Source organism: Xenopus laevis, chromosome 3S (assembly GCF_017654675.1).
Source record: "Xenopus laevis strain J_2021 chromosome 3S, Xenopus_laevis_v10.1, whole genome shotgun sequence".
In the NCBI taxonomy this organism is placed as follows: domain Eukaryota; kingdom Metazoa; phylum Chordata; class Amphibia; order Anura; family Pipidae; genus Xenopus; species Xenopus laevis.
The window spans coordinates 42288907-42307362 of NC_054376.1; the positions used below are offsets into that span (position 1 = coordinate 42288907).

General features: G+C 38.4%; 1 protein-coding gene across 1 annotated transcript in view; it reads right to left on the reverse strand.

The window, feature by feature from the left end:
* Positions 1-18456, reverse strand: part of slco3a1.S (solute carrier organic anion transporter family member 3A1 S homeolog) — a 172892-nt gene that overhangs the window by 36549 nt on the left and 117887 nt on the right. The window contains exons 3-4 of the mRNA XM_018255309.2: positions 12408-12506; positions 11848-12111 (exon numbers count right to left, since the gene is read on the reverse strand). Of these exons, the coding sequence (XP_018110798.1) occupies positions 11848-12111; positions 12408-12506 (363 nt within the window). The remainder of the gene's footprint in view (positions 1-11847; positions 12112-12407; positions 12507-18456) is intronic.

Below are 18456 nucleotides of genomic sequence, written 5' to 3' on the forward strand. Positions count from 1 at the left end.
AGCCTTTACAAGTCACGTACTATTGGGGCCATAGAAAATGCATGTATAGAAACACTTATAAGACCTTGGAAACAGCTCAGACATGTCTTCTGCATATATGAATCTACACACAGAAATCCCCTGATGCACTCTTACTCTATGGTTCAGAGAAAACACCCACGCTTGCTCACATATAGGAGGAGTTATTACTATAAGTGGCTATACATTGCTTCACAGGGACAGAGGCAATAGAAAAGGAGTTGGGTGTGTCTGTTTGTTAGGCAGGATTTAACAGTTAATACAAAGGAAGAGGTGATGTTAGAAAATGAGGGAACCTTGTGGGTGAAGTTCTTCACTGTAAAGTGTCCAGAAAATTAATTGTAGGAGTATGCTATAGACTCCCTAATGTAAGTGAGGAGGAGTCTAAGCTACTGATGCAAACAGAAAAATCTGATAGTTTGGGTAAAGTAATAATAATGGGTGATTAATTACCCTGATATTGACTGGAGCAACAGTACTCTTATAACAGTTAATGGGAACAAGTTTATAAACTTGTTGCATGACAATTTTATGGCACAGGTTCTTGAGGAGCTAACCAGAAACCATGCTATACTGGATCTAGTCATCTCTAATGAACCAGAACGTATAGCAAATTTGCAAGTAATTTAACAAATGAGTAATAGTGACCATAATATGATCTCATTGAATGTTTGGTGCAAAAAGCAAATATACACTGGGGCAACAAAAACCCATGAATTTCAGAAAAGCACATTTTAGCTCCTTAAGGGCTGCTCTTCATTCGTTTTCTGCTGAAAAACCACAAACGGTTGTCATTTAAAATTGTAAAAATTGTTAATGTTCTCAATTTATAAACTTAAGCACTAAGAACCAACCTATGAAGTTTAATACAGAAGTAAATAAGTTAATAGAAAATAAGAGAAAGGTATTTAAAAACTACTGTCTATGGGGACAGAAGCTGCATTTAATTAATATTAATACTATAATAAATGTTGTAGAACAGCAATCCAAAAGGCAAAGATAAAAAGTGACGAGTGTATTTCAGCAGAGGCTAAGACTGAGCCCATAAAGTATTTTTTAAGTATATTAATAGTAGAAAGATGAGGTTTGAGAGTGTGGCTCCTTTAAATAATGGTACCTGTATGGTTCTACCAGATAATGGAAATCAGTTATTTTCTTAATTATATGCAATTGATGAGTCAGAGTTCCCAGGCCCATCTTATAGCTGCACTGTTGGCTCAGCTCAATCTAATCAGTGGTTGACTCAGGATATGGTTCTTAAAGCTTTACTAAAAATGAATGTGAACAAGGTGCCAGGGCCAGATGGAGTACACACTTGGGTAATAAGAGAGCTTAATTCTCTTTTAGACGGGCCTATATTTCTGATTTTCTCAGACTTGCTTTCATCTGGTATGGTACCTATGGACTGGTGGAAAGCTATTTAAAAAGGAATTACGATCACATCTGTGGTGAGCAAATTATTTGAAGGCTTGGTAACACATTTTCTGGTGAATGGCATTATGAGCAGCAATCATAGCTTTATGAAGGATAGCGTTTGATACAGTGCCCCACAAACAACTGCTTTCTATACTACGGGTTGTTGGGCTTAATGAGAAAGTCTGCACATGGATAGGAAATTGGCTACATTCTCTACTTTGAGTAAGGTTCTTGGTGGGGTCCCTCATAGCTCTGTATTGGGTCCATGTTTATCCAGTTTGAGCGCTGGAGACCACAACAGTACAGAATATTCTAGATGGGGCATTACCATTGCTCTGTACAGTGGAAGAATAGCCCCAACTTTTATTTAACTTGTTTTTTAATGACTTAGTGGAGGTTATTGTAAGTAATGCACCTGGGATGTAAAAATATCCAAGCCACTTATACCCTTAATGGGACTGCACTATTCAAATCCATAATGGAGTTGATAAACTTGGCTGTAGCAAGCAATGTCAATCAGTGGCATCAATGGCAAATAAGGTCTTGAGCTGTATTAAAAGGGTCATACATTTGAGGGAGGAGGGGGGGTTATTCTTTAACTGTTCAGAGCGATGGTAATGCCCCATCTAGAATATGCTATTATTGAATTGGAGAGGGTCCAGAAAAAGGCAATTAAGCTGGTAAAAGATAGAGGAAATCTTAGCTATGAGAAAAGACTGACCAAGTTGAGGTTGTTCAAGCTGGAGAAGAGGCCCTTGAGGAGTGATATGATAACAATGAATAAATATATAAGGGGATCATATAATACTATCTCTAATGCTTTATTTTATTTTCCCTTCCAGCTGACACGTGGGCACCCATTAGAATTAGAAGAAAGGAGGTTCTGTCTAAATATTTGGAAGGGTTTTTTTTTTTACAGTGACAGCCGTGAAGATGTGGAATTCTCTGAATTAGTGGTACAGGCTGATACATTAGATAGCTTTAAGAAGGGGTTGGATGGTTTTTTAGCAAGTGAGGGAAATGGAAGGTAGCTCATAGTACAAGTTGATCCATAGTACAAGTTGTCCGATTGCCATCTTAGGGAGAGGCTTCAAATGGGTTTTTTTTTTGCCTTCCTCTGGATCAACTAGCAGTTTAGCAGTTAGGCAGGATATATATATATATATATATATATATATATATATATATATATATATATATATATATATATATATATATATATATATATATGTAAAAGGTTGAAATTGATGGTCTTTTTTCAACCTAACTTTCTATGTTACTATGTTATTGGGCATTCAGTGACAAGTCATATCACGTATGACTGCCATCCACTACTTAGCTCTACACCAGAAATGAGCTCTAAGGAACCCCAGGAAAAATGTTTGTCCACCCCAAACTTTTTTGGAGGAAAATGAAGAACAGAGCAGATTTTAAGCAGTGAGTTTTCCAGCATTATATCTGTGCAGCATGGTGTAAGTTTGGAGAGGGTAATTGTTATCATCTTTGTCCTACATCTATAGATGTCTTCAGCAGTCTACTGTAATTTGTTTCAATAGACTAAACAATCTATATACAATCATTAGCTCTCCTGGTTTCACATACCAACAACTCTCAGCATCCTCTCAGCTGCAAGGGCATGCTGGTACTTCTACCAAGAATTGGTATATTCTACTTCTGGAATGAATCCAATATACAAGACCTGCTGAAGTGACCTAATTTCTTTCTGCATATTTTAACCCCTCTGGTCTTCAAGAGCCTAATCGTGCACATAAATTCTTAAGTGATTACTCAGAAACAAGGAATCTGGTTAAATGGTTTGGATATCAAATTTTCTACATCAGTAAACATCTTAATTTTTCTAATCATAACACAGCTTGACACGAGAGGCATCTTGTATGCTTCATCTGCTCCGTCTTAATAAGTGGGGACTAATTCCACACAGAATTGAATGTTTATAATCTGTTCTATTTAACATTTATCTCAATAAAGTGTCGACAAGGCCTTTGAGGCATTAAGTTGAATATCAAGAACTTGGGCTTTATGGATATCATCAATGGAGATGTTATATTATTCAAATCTGAAACATCTCATATTTTCTTTTTGAATTAACCTACCGCATTAAGGGTCAGAAAGAGAATTTATATCATCATATAATTTATACAACATCCATCACTTGTCATCTGTAGTAACAACACAAATGTATTTGCAGTAATAAAGATAAAGCAAGATATCATATTTCATATAAAATATATTATGTCCTGCAGACACATTTCCAGGCCATTATTTCAGATATAGATTTGATTATTTGAGATAGAACATTGCAGATCACTATAGTTCCAAAGCACTGCATTATAGATTCTTGCTCTCTGGCATTATGATAAACCATTACTGACTTTAAAAACATATGCCATATGCCAGCTAATGTCACACTTGGTATTTTCTCTACTGGCACCAACTATGTCTGATACCACCTTGTCTATGTAGGCAGTCACCTCAATGGCATTCACCTGTCACTTAGCACCGTTTTGGTGCCAAAACTACACGAAATGCCGAAATCCATCCCGTATGTGCAGTGACCAGTGGGTGCCACTATTGCCACTGCCTAAAGACACATGGAGGTATTGGTGATTTCTCTGCTTGCCATTTTTCTCTGGGGTGGAAAAAAGTCACAGAAGACACAGAAGCCTACAAATTTCCATGCATGAACTAACTGGGGACTGTCAAACATATGGTAATCTGCAGCCATGGTACTTTGTGCTGCATACGCAATAGGTTACTTTAATGGTGGGTGAAACAACATGCTTTAAATTCAACAATATTTATAGAATAGAACAAAAACAATTTTTCCAGGGCTTGATGAATACTTGATGGTGCTTCTGACGTGCCTCTTGCACAGCAAAACTCATTACTCAGGGCAATGCAATATAATGCAATTATTACCAAAATACGTATTTCTTAGTTAATCATCTGTGTTCTGATTCTCCTCAAATACAGTAAATAAAGCACTTGGAACATATTTACAATGATATGAGTGTTCTTAAACTCAGTAATCCGACATACACCAGAATAATAGTGATACATTACCATAATGGGGTTGTACAGGGTATATTATCTAGCTAGGTTTGCCATTCTATCCAACATTTGCTTAGTTTAAGGAAGATTTTTTTAATTCTATTTGTATCTGAGCTAAACTTGGGGTACAGAGTACCCCCAAGTGTATTATAATATGCCTTCTGACCTGAAACAATGGGGCATATTTACTAAAGGGCGAAATGGCTAACGCTAGCGACATTACACCAGAAATCCCATCCGCAGGAACATTGCCAATTTACGAGTGTAGGAGACAATTCGCTAGTGAACTGGACCGTCGCTAGCATTCATTTGCACACAGAACACGCCAACAGAATTTTGGAAATATTTGACACAACTGAGCCAGGTATGCAATGAAGTGCACACACAGTTGCATCAAGTTTGGTGAACTGGACACAATTGCAGTTTGTCCAGTGCAACTGCATCACAAGCTTTGCCCTTTTGCAAATGCAATGATGGTGCAATATTGGGGAAAATGTTGCATTGTGGGGAAAAGAACGTGGTGATTGCACTTAAAACTGCACTTGCAAATGTACATGTGCCCTGGTGTTTTTAATTAACGGAAACACATTTTGGGGCTTCTAGTGCTTCCATCCATTGCATATTGTAAAGTTCAGCATTTTAAAGAAAACTTATCAGACCTCAGAAAAATGCTACATATTCCTGGTGAATTGGTGATTGAGGCATATAAAATGGTCAGATGTCAATGAAGATTTCCAAAATGAAGCTAAAAAGGAGAATGTTGTGCAGTCCACAAGATATGAGCCACAACTCAGTTACTGACACTGGGAAAATATGGATCTCTGCAACAACCAATAACAACCAATCAAAGATTAACAGAGGGAATACCTGATTGGATGCTATGGGAAAATACACCATAGTTACATAATTGCCCAGCTTTCAAAAATAAGAACCACTATGGCTCATGTACTAAAACTGGGTAAATTTGCACAGTAACCAATCAGCAATTAGCTTTGTGCAATCAGCTGCAGTATGAATAATGAAAGCAACAAATGTCATTAGATTCCATGGGGTGCAAATTTCCTTAATGTTAAATAGTTACTGTTACTGTTAAAAGTAAATAAGATCCAGTGATGGTTCTAGATTGTAAGCTTTACCGAACAAAGCACTCTTTAGTCTTTTGGTATTTGGATGTTTTACATATAAGCCCTTCTATTGAACAGCTGTGTGGCATATGTTGGTGCTTTACAAATGCTGGTTTATAATAATAATAAAAATAATAATAATACATAAAGCATTGTTGCAAAGGGCATACATGCCTCAAAGTAATCATAAGGCATAGAAAGCGAACAGTAAATGTACAAAATGTAATTCATAACATAAGTATTACATTAAATAATAATAACAATAATAACAATTGCCAGGCTTCCATGGCAACACCAAACTCGGGAGCCAGCAGAAAAACAAATTTCTAATAGTTCCTGATTCAGCATCCCATCTTATTGGATACAATCTACAGCTATATCAAGTAATAGACTCTCTCAGATCCTTGGGGTGCTACATTAATGAGGATCCAAGCATTTTTCTACTATCATCATCCAGATAGAATAAAAATAATATATGAGCCAGACCCTCATTAGTCCGGCGATACCCTGCTGGGACTGTGTCATTTAGAGGCTACCTGCTGATTAACCTTCAAAAAAGCATCCAGTGTAACAATATCAAGCTAAATCTTCCCTGAATGTTTAAGATAAAATGAATAGAAAGAAAATGTGTGCTGCCGAATACTGGTCCAGAGTGGGACTGGCACAAGCTGTGCTCAGAGTTTAGACCATATCCTTGGCAAAGGTGACCAACTGCTTCTGCAAACACAGGCAGTTCTTTGTTGAATTTTGTCATAATCACAAATATCTGTACAGTTAATTCTTTGTTCCATCAAGGAATAATTGTTTTAACCCTTCTTCTACATCCTAAAACCTGTAGCCAGAATCTGGTGGTTACAGAATATTTTTGCATTCCCTTTTCTCCAACAAAGACAGACATTTCTCTTAAAAACGGAAACACAGACTTCCTCTATTTGAAGTAACATAACGGGATACTGCAATAAACATGAAGGGGCCGATTCACTAACTTCGAGTGAAGGATTCGAAGTTAAAAAACTTCGAATTTCGAAGTTTTTTTTGGGCTACTTCGACCATCGAATGGGCTACTTCGACCATCGAATGGGCTACTTCGACCTTCGACTACGACTTAGAATCGAAGGATTCGAAGTAAAAATCGTTCAACTATATTCGACCATTCGATAGTCGAAGTACTGTCTCTTTAAAAAATACTTCAACCCCCTAGTTTGCCATCTAAAAGCTACCAAAGTCAATGTTAGCCTATGGGGAAGGTCCTCATAGGCTTGGCTAACTTTTTTTGATCGAAGGATATTCCTTCGATCGTTGGATTTAAATCCTTCGAATCGTTCAATCGAACTATCTGCGCTAAATCCTTCGACTTCGATATTCGAAGTCGAAGGATTTCAATTCCTAGTCGAATATCGAGGGTTAATTAACCCTCGATATTCGACCCTTAGTGAATCGGCCCTGAAGTGTATAGGCCAAATAATTAGAAGCAGACACCTGGGCCCACCGGGAGTTTTCCTGGTATCCCGGTGGGCCAGTCCGACACTGCCCCCTTTGTACTTGTGTCTGAGGTTTCTGTAAATTACCTGTTAAGTTTTTATTCCTGTAAAAAGTTATGTATCATGTAAAGCAGAGGTGTTTTAGAGAATTCTTATTTAGATGTACAAAGTTACATTCTCTTGTTTGTATTTATATGGAGAACTGGGGCTCATGTGATTGTACTTTCTAAAGGAGTTATGAATTATAAACAGAACCTGACATCTAGTTCAAATCATCACTGAACAGTAATAGATTAAAGAAGAACATGCTTTAAATGCACAACTGCTCTTTCATAGAAAGTCTACTTGCACAGTTGTACATTGCTTTAGGAAGTCCATATCCCAGAGGTTCCCTCTTTGCCCACCAGTGAACTTTTATGGACTTAAAATGTAGAACAGAATAAATTGGTCACAAAGAGAATTTTCACTGTAACAATCATGTTCTTTCTCTCTTCCTTTTCTTATTCTTTACAATTCTCTAAGGGTCGAGACTAGAAAACTACTGGCTCTATTGTGTATTCTCACTGCAGTTTAAACCGCAGTGGGAGTTAAACATCCTCCAAGACTGTGAAGCTGTCTTCAACAGCAAGGGGAAAACATTGCTAAAATAAGATTATAAATAAAACATGGGGAGACATCTAGCCAAATATTTGCCTTTCTGTCAAGCAACTCTGCAACACTTGAATCCTCCAAATGGGTTTTTAGAAGAGATTGTTCACTTGTGTGCTACAGCATTTCTTTGCAGTTTATTTTGAACTCCTTGGTGAGGTTTTTGCCACTTTTTCCAGAATCGTAAATTGGGAAGGTAACAAGGAATCAAGTTTGAAAAAGAAGGATAAATACAGAGAAGAGAGTATTTTGTATCATTCACTTCCCTGGATCTAGATATGCTGAACTTGAACTACACAAATGAGACACAATAGGGGCAAAACAGGTATCTGGCTATGTTTGAAAACCCCTATAGGATATTCCATGAAATTAGAGATTATAGGAGGAAAACAAAGTTTCTTTTCAATCATATTAGAGTGGGCCTCGTCACTTTTTATATGGTTCCATGTCCTGGATCTAAACTAGAAAACCTGGGGCTACACTAATGAGCCGCAATAAGGGCAAAACCAGGATCTGATCAAAAACTGCCCGGGCTGTGTTTTAAAGGAGAACTAAAGCCTAACTAAATAAGTAGGCTACAAATGTTGTACATTATATTTTGGGCTTCTGTACCAGCCCATGGCAACCACAGCCCTTTAGCAGGGAAGATCTGTGTCTCTGAAGATGCCCCAATAACTCCCCATCTTCTTTTCTGCTGATTCACTGCACATGCTCTGTGCTGCTGTCACTTACTGAGCTAAGGGACCCACTCACAATATACAGTACACTTGGGGGCAGATTTACATAGGGTCGAATAGGGTTTTTTTTAAAGAGACAGTACTTCGACTATTGAATGGTCGAATAGTCAAACGATTTTTAGTTCGAATCGAAGTCGTAGTCGAAGGTCGAAGTAGCCAAAAAAATCATTCGAAATTCAAAGTTTTTTTTCTTCTATTCCTTCACTCGAGCTAAGTAAATGGGCCCCATAGAATATAAATGTCACAATATCAAGCTGATTAATAATTAATACAGATAATTACTACATGACAGCACAGAAACCATTGCAATTTGTATCAGAAATTTATAATCAGCCCTGTAGCATCATCTTATATTATAGGCCAACCTCATTCTCTGCTTCATAATTTGCGACCACCCCTAAGCTTAGCTTCCCAACAGCTGCTCAGAGCCCACTGAGCATGTGAGTGTCACAGACACTTTCCAAGATGGTGACCCCCTGTGACAAGTTTGAAGTCCTGGATCATTGCTGCTATTTAGAAGCAGAAAATTTAAACTAGAACAAAAAATTCAGTATATAAAATATGGCATTTTTAAACATATTCAATTTTAGGGTTTAGTTCTACTAGGGCGCAAAGGTAGAGGGGCGCCAGGCACGTACCTCTTCTAGTTTGGACCCTTCTGTCCCCCACCTGTGTGGCAGCAATTGCTGTATGGACAGTGTGTGCGTTTATGCGCACATGCGAACATGCATCCCTGATGCGCATGCTGACTTGGCTTAGCACTTTTATAATATGCATTGATATATTATTTGTAGCTGTTTCTGAGATATTAGGATTTATGTTGCTGACATAACTATAGAGAATGCAGACCCTGTGGTCATGGAGGGTCACTCTAGACCAGGGATCCCCAACCTTTTGAACCGTTGAGCAACATTCAGAAGAAAAAGGAATTGGGGAGCAACACAAGCATGAAAAATGTTCTTGGGGTTCCAAATAAGTGCTGTGATTGCCCATTTGGTAGCCCCTGTGTGGATTGACAACCTCTGTTTGGCAGTACACCTGGTTTTTATACAACCAAAACTTGCCTCCAAGCCTGGAATTCAAAAAGAAACACCTGCTTTGAAGCCACTGGGAGCAACATCCAAGGAGTTGGAGAGCAACATGCTTCCTCTATAGTTGAAAAGAAAAAACCCTCCCCAGCTACTTTCCTACCTGCAAGTGGGAAGTGGGATTGGGGTAGAAGTAGATATGCAATGGGCCCCTCAGAAATGGTTTGCAAGGGGATCCTACTCAGTAGTTATGCCACTGATAATACCAGGTATGCAGCTGAGCGGCTCTCAGAAACCCTAGGGTAAAATGAACGATCAAAGTACATAGAAAATTATGGACAGATTTACCAAATATCAGGGGTTTTTTTTACAGAGTTTTGCAAAATTCACAAATTTATCAACTTGAAAATGGATGGCAAAATGAGATTTGCAGCTTTTTCCATGATTTGCCACTGCGACACCACCATATTGATCAATCCATTGCTTGAATGGAGAAGATACACCTCCCACTGACCTTTATGGTATGTTGACAAGTTTTAGGTGGTATCATTTCCATTTTACATTTCTGTGCAAAAATGTGACTGTTATTTATAAACTATTAATATTTATTATTTACAGTCGCTGACGCTTTGACCTATAAAGAGAGTTGTCAGTAGCCTAAAAATGACTCAAATGGGTAATATTTTGGAAACCACTAAAACAGTACATTCATTTGAATTGTTAAAGTGCTCAGAGGATCACTCACTACATTATTTCATTTCTATTATGTTTAGCTGCCTTTTAGCACTTTTTCTAACATATACTATCTAGTTGTGTGCTTGGCGGTGCTAAATGCAAGGTTACAGTAAATTTTGGCTGTTTTGTTAAATTGCACTAGCATTGGTTTCCTTATTTAGTCAGGGCCGTTCATTAACAAACTGTGTTTGTATTGTTCTCCCATGCTGGGTACTTTCCTTTCAACACGGCCGACCGTTTGGAAAATGTATGAAATCAACAAAAAGAAATACCAGGGCACATCAAAGTGGCACTGAACCTTTAGAGAGAGCTTTGAATCAATTTCATTTATTGGTTTGAAACATATAATCTGCCTGGAATTACTCAAGGTGAAAACTAAAAAATTAGCTAAACATGGCTCACCTTACAACAGCACCAAGAGCCATTATATTAGCATGTATCAGGCATCTGCTGTCTGTGACGGAGGTCTATAAAATCCTTGGGAAAGCAACATTCATCCCTTACCTGTGGATGTTCTCTGTTTGCTTTCATGTTCTGTTTATGTGGATTTGATTTTGCACTGACATTGATTTTCATTTGTACCACTAGCATAATTCAGCCAGAGTAGAAGTGGATATGCAGTGTTTATCAGACAGACAAATTGAATGGGTGGCCCAAGCAAGTGGTTTAGAATTTAAGTTGAAAAACAAATTTAAAAACTGAACATGATTTCTGAATCCCTCCTGGGTCCGTGCCAAATCTAATTAGGCACATGGGAATCAATGGGACATGAATTGCCAAGTCTGCACATTTCCAAACTAAATTAAGCACAAATCGTCATCTATCACATAGATTTGGTTCAGAGCTGTCTTTTACGGGGCAGAGTTTCACTGATTCATAGAGAATCTTGATTGAGGCAAATTGATTTGCTCTATATCACATGGCAATTACAGAAAAAGGCCATTGGTATACTCAAGTAATTAAACCTGAGCTTCTAGAACCGGCATCCCCAACCTATTTTACCTGTAAGCCACATTCAAATGTAAAAAGAGTTGGGGAGCAACACAAGCATGAAAAAGTCCCTGGGGATGCCAAATAAGGGCTGTAATTGGTTATTTTGTAGCCCCTATGTGGACTGGCAGCCTACAAGAGGCTCTATATTAGGCACTATACTTGCTTTCAAGCTTGGAATTCAAAAATAAGTTGCTTTGAGGACCCCAAGAGCAACATCCAAGGGGTTGGAGGGCAACATGTTGCTCACGAGCTACTGTTTGGGGATCACTGCTCTAGAAGAATATGGCAGATTTGCAAGTACATGTTATCCAGAATGTCCGGGACATTTTTCGTAATTTGTCTGTAATTTACTGTAAATATTAAATAAACCAAATCAGATTTGTTCATGTTTTACCTCCAATAAGGATTCTTTATACCTTAGCTGGATGCAAGAACAAGGTACTGTTTTATTACTACAGAGAAAAAGCAAATAACTTTTTTAAAAAGTGAAATATTTCATTATAATGGAGTCTATGGGAGGCCGCCTTCAGGTAATTTCAGAGCTTTCTGGATAACAGGTTTCTGGATAACAGATCCCACCTTTGTTGTTAAATACCTCTAAGTTGCTGAAAACAGGTAGTGTTGTCATCTGTTTCAGAGGAATGTCCCAGCACCCCATTACTAGGCTTGGGTCTCTCATATTCCGCGTCAGGCAACATGGTTTGCTCACTCTCCTCTGAACGGTCAATGCATGGGGACAGGGACTGCGGGAAGCCAAACATCAGGAGCGATGAAAAGAAGAGCAAGATGCCACAGAGAAGAAAACCAGCCCACCAGGCTCCAATCCAGCGTGGGTCATCTGGTGTGATGTCCAGCTTACCTACAGCACAACAGGAGCACAAGACAATAAGGTGGTGAGATATACTGAAGAAGCAGAAGAATATCAGTGTAATGCCAAACAGGGCCCACACACTTCACCATGAACTTCACACTTCTCATGCTGGTGCTGTGTAGCATAGAAAACAAATCTACAACCAGATCCTATGGTCATTTTCTATATTTGCTAACATTATTGGGGTTTAGTCTTTGCAGACATCAAGTGGAGTTTACAGTTCTTAGAATACAAGATCCTTCAATCACAATACAAAATGCATGCTCCAGTCACACGAAACTTACTTGTGTCAGTAAGAAAGGCATCCACGTAAATCTTCGTACAGAAGGAGCCCAAGATAAAACCACACGCTGGTCCAAAGACTAACATGGTGAAGAGTATTCCTGAATAAAAGAATGATAAAATAGAGTTTTATTAGGATGCTTGCTAAATCCAGATGCTGGCAAAATTCTTTAATCTTAATGCAGTCTAACAGGTCTGACAGCAAAGATATTGAGTTAAGAAAATTTAGCATTTTTGGATCAATCATATTGTTGATTTTTTAAAATATTCAAATGATTCACGACACACTCTGAATGGCATCGGTCTCCCTAAATTGCTAGTCAATCTGAAAAGTGCTCATCTGCAAACCTAGCCCTGTGTACTAAATGCTACAGGCAATTTTCCCTTGAGCAGATTGATTGATTTACAACTCATTGGCCTGTAATTAATGTGGCCAAATTATTTCCCTATATATGTCACATATATATATATATATATATATATATATATATATATATATATATATATATATATTTTTTTTTTATATATATATATATTTTATTTTTATTTATTTTTTTCTTTTCTTTATATATCCCATATGCAGCAGATTCAGCATAATGTAGCGGGGCTCGAAAACCTGGTTGCTGCAGGATGGAATAAATGGGGGAATTGGATGGGGGAACAGATCTCGAAGATTGTTCAGGAATCACCTTCTTCAGGATGCTTATGTAGCAGCAAACATTTTACGGTGAAGTTAAGTACGTTTTAGTTATGTCACTGGTTCCCATAAATATACAATTAACCTGTTATATAGAAGCAATAGAACCCATAGAATCAATATATTTAACTCAACATTCAAACAGGCATCTATGCTGCCACCTTGTGTTCACTCATGCATACAGTTGCAGTTCTTTTCATACACAGTCTTTTCTCTCAACTTTTTCTATACACTTAAATCAGGGGTGTTCAACCTGGAGGGTCACAGTTTCAACACGCCTTGTGTATATCCTATATATGTCCAATGTGATATTTCTCATATAATATCTTTCATACAGTTAGCTTGATGCAGGACCAGTTAATACAGACTAATATCTAACATCAGCCAGGCTGGTAACTAGGCACTATGCCATATAACTCATGGGACTGGCACAAGAAATGACCTCCGGTATGGGACAATAAAACAAATTTGGATTCTGACAACAGGTCTGGGATCTATTATCCGGAAAACCCTTATCCAGAAAGCTCAGAATTACGGAATGTCCATCTCCCATAGACTCCATTTTTATAATCCAAATTTTTAAAAATGATTTCCTTTTTCTCTGTAATAATAAAACAGTAGCTTGTACTTGATCCCAACTAAGATATAATTAATCCTTATTGGAAGCAAAACCAGCCTATTGGGTTAATTTAATGTTTACATGATTTTCTAGTAGACTTAAAGAGATACTGACACCAGAAAATAACCTTTTTTACATCCATCATAACATTATCTTTGAATGCTATTTATAATTTTGACATAAAAGTATTTGCCTGATGCTTTTACATGACCTTTCTTACCCCCATGTTCCTCTATGAGGGGGCTGCCATTTTTGTGCAGCAGGAGTCCGTTAGCATTAGAAACATTAGAAACAGACTGAGATGGGACAGTCAGGTTGGCAAAACAGTCAGGTTTAGGAATTTCAAGTAATAATTACTTACACAAGCAGAACAATCAGCAAAAAACTATCAATGTGACACATATATAACTTTTAGGGGCAGATTTATCTAGGGTCGAATTTCAAAGTGCAAAAAACTTCGAAATTCAACCATCGTATTGCATTACTTAGATATTCGAAGTCGAAGTTATTTTTAATCGAATTTGGCCATATTCGGTTGAAGTCAAATCGTTCGATCGTACGATGAAATCCTTCGAATCGAACGTTTTAATCGATCAATCGAACGATTTTACTTCGACTTCTAAAAACTTAGCCAAATGTTGGCTATAGGTTCTAGGAGGTCCCCATAGGCTAACATAGCAATTCGGCAGGTTTTCAGGTGGCGAAGTGTCGAAATCGAACTTTTTTAAAGAGACAGTACTTCGATTTTCGAAGTCGAGCTTTTTAACTTCGAGTCTAAGTCGAATTTAGGCCTATTCTATAGTCGAAGTACCCAAAAATTAGTTTGAATTTGAAAATTCACTTCAACCCTTAGTAAATGTACCCCTTAATGTAGAGTAATATTTTGAAAAGAAAATTTTTAGTGTCAGTATCACTTTAAGGTATGAAGATCCAAATTACAGAAAGATCCGTTATCCGGAAACCCCCTGGTCCGAGCATTCTGGATAACAGGTCCCATACCTGTACTATAATTACAAAGACAAAAGTAATATTTCAGCATGGTCCTGGCTTGCATATGATACATTCACACAAAGCATATTGCATTCCATGCCTGAAACATCCCTAGAAACCTGTAAATACAATTTGCTACTTGCCTTGTTTATTGTAACAGTGCCGCTGCCTTTAATTCCCCTTTTCTCTCATTATTAAGTCCTACCTGACCGGCATAAGAATGCTATTGTTAACTAACAGAATGCATTGATTTCTCGTGCAATTTAAAGTAAATTGATTTGAATGAGCTTGAAGTATAGTGATAATCAGGGACAGGATTCCATTTCCCAGCCTTGAAATGATCAGTCGCGAGCTCTCAGGAATAGATTGTCATTATCATAATGTGAGGAGGGGGGAAAGGAGCAATTTCTGCTGCTAACATTCTGCTTAGTCCCGTTGCCCTTGGAAAGAGCAGCAGTAAACAGGCTGACGTGATCCAAACAAAAAGTCATGGTTACTTATTAAGAAGGACATTTTATCGGGGGCTAGTCTGTGATGTGATATAATAACCTGTACCCATTCCCAATATTAGTCAAGTCAAGTCAAATGGATTTTATTGTCATTTCAGCCATATACAGTAAATAAAGTACATAGTAGAAACGAAATGACGTTCCTCCAGAACCCTCCGGTGCTATACTATAATATATCTATATATTAGATGATTTGTAGCAGAAAAGTCATCAGCATATGTCCAGCATTTGCCCCAGGCCCCTACGGTGTCAGGGGACCCTCCTTGGGATATAAGAAACAGATTAGAGTTCTTATAATGTCCCTGGTTATGGAGGTGACTGTGTCGTTGTCTGCGTTCTATTGAAAACCCCCTCAAACGTGACGTACAATTCGCTGCCTGTCTGAAGTAGGTGAGGTAGGCTCCCTGTAGAGTTGCCACCAGTCTTCATGGAGAAATCAGGGCAGGGGGTGCAGGAGCTGATGTCATGGGGCAGGGATATCCCAGGGGGGAGTAGCGATTTCGGTTGACCAATTGCCACATCAGTCAAGGAGATTCCTGCCCAATTTTCCTAATTTGGAAACCAGGCATGCCGTTTTAACCTACTCAGACTTTCTGGGTTGTCTGGGTCAAATCCATACAGGTGCAACCCTTAAGGTGGCCATAGACGTTATAATAAAGATCTTTCTTGGAAAAGTTCTTTCCAAGAAAGATTGTTTGTTTCAATACACACGTGTAGAGCTGAATCGTCAGATATACAGGTAGAAACAATAGAATTCTACCTGTATCTGACGATTCAGCACTAACAATGGCTGATGTTTGGGTCCCTTCAAAGGCACCCGATCGGAATTTTCCATTCAGCCCGATCAACGAGCCAACCAACATCCAACTATTCTGCCGATATCGGTCGGCTCTTTTCCCACCATACACGCACCGAATATCATGCGAAAATTTGTTTTGTATGATATTATCTGTGCGTCTATGGGCACTCTAACTCCCCATAAGATTTTTTTTTTTTTGTGGGGGCCCGGCCAGTCATAGTTACACCAGTGCCCGAGTTACATATTATATTGTTGAGGGCTCCCTGAACTCCATTCTTAAATGGATGTCCTGCAGCACTGTACTGAAGAGAGATAGGTCGGTGCACATAGACCCATCTCCTACATCTTATACCTTGCACATCAATAAGACACACAAGTTAGGACCATCTGGTGGGTTCAAGGTGCATAGGAACCCCAGTACTTATTGCCAGCCCTATGGATGGGGTTAAAGGAATTGTTCAGTACAAAAATAAAAACTGGGCAAATAGATAGGTTGTGCAAATAAAACATGTTTCCAATATTGTAAGTTAGCCAAAAATGTAATGTATAAAGGCTGGAGTGACTGGATGTCTAACATAATAGCCAGAATACTACTTTTTCAGCTCTCTTGGTTTCCAATGATTGGTTACCAGACAGTAACCAATTAGAGACTTGAGGGGGGCACATGAGTCATAACTGTTGCTTTGGAATCTGAGCTGAATGCTGAGGATCAATTGCAAATTCACTGAACAGTTATGTCCCATATGGCCCCCCTTCAAGTCGCTGAATAACTCAGAGTTATAGAGCTGAAAAGCAGGAAGCAGTGTTCTGTTCTGTTATGTTACACACCAGTCAGTCCAGCCTTTATACATTACATTTTTGCCTAACTATATTAGAATTTTTTTTATTTTGCACAGCCTATCTATTTTCCCAGTTTTTATTTTTACACTGAACTGTTCCTTTAAGGATAAAGCTATATAGCTTTGCACCGTGCCTGCATTTCTAATCTGGATGATTTGCACACTTTACTCACCAATGTGCTGCTTTTTGCTAAATTGTATTGGAGGAGCTTTATTATCTGAAAGGTGTCTATCATCCGTGAAATGAGCAAAGCTTATTTACTCACAAGCAGACAGTGTGAGGCTGGTAGCACATAACAATTAGCGACAGCAAGGGCTTATGTTATTACATATTTCTTCCGGGGTATGAGGTTACAAGCCACCTGAGGATGTGCTAGTCTATTTAAAGGGACACCCTCTCTTCAGCTTTCAGATTTCGATTTCATACATACATAAAACAGGAATTGTTAATTACATCTGAGACATTTCTTAGAATACTTGAGAGGCACATCTATGATGATTATTATTATTTTTATTATTAACACTCTTATTTTTAAGCACCAACCCTATGCCGCTGTGCTGTACAGTAAAGGGTGTATTACATTATATTATTTAGGTCAAAGAGGCTGTACCTTAAATCCCTCAAATTCCCTTAAATAGGCTTTTGGATTTCCCATTATCAGGACACCTTTTAGGGAAGTCCTAACCAAGGACCAGCCTTAGGACATGCTGCCATCTACTGACCAAATTATAAAATTAAGATTTATTTTCATTTTCAAAAGTTTTAAAGTTAATACTTTCAATATGATTTATAAATTATCTTCCATCATTTTGGTGTCTGAAAGCCCAACAGGGGGGGGGGGGGGCAGTGGTGATGTCAAGGACCATATCATCAGTGGGGCAGGTCTACCTCCTTCAAGCACAGCGAGACTAGATATTACTGGGCCCACAGCAAATTATTTTTAAAGGCCCCCAAAATGAGGTTGGCCTGTTTTTTTTCAATATTTATTGAAATTGTATATTAGGGCCTCATGGGGCCCTATACCTCCTTGGTCCCCTGCAGTCAGGCCAATAGTATTGGTGCCCAAGACAAATACTACTTGGCCTGGCTCTCTCCCTGCCACCTCACATCCCTCTACGCTCAGCCTGCACAACAACCCCCCCCTCCATACCTCCACTGTACATGGCCTCTAGGGTTGCCACCTTTTATGGAAAAAAATATTGGCTTATTTATATTTTTTCCCTAGTCAGTATCATTTTTACCAGCTAAGCTGTTAAATACAGTACAGACGGCAACCCAAATTGCCCTCTGCATGCTTGCTGCTCACTCCTATCCAATCGTACCATCCCACCAGCTGTGCCCGAAACACATGGCTCCCCTGCCTACTCCAGCCTTATCTACTGTGCAACTATACAGTGGAGTGAAAAGTCAGGGTAGTAAATGCCTGACGTTATGGTTGTCCATAAGGTCCTTTCCTTTTTTCTTTCTTAAATATGTTTAAATGTATGTCTTTACTAAATGGCAGGTAATAATATGTGAGCTGTTTCCCATTTTGCACAAGGTAACATCAATAGAAGTGAAGACTCCGTTAATCTAATACTGTGCGGAGATGCAATCT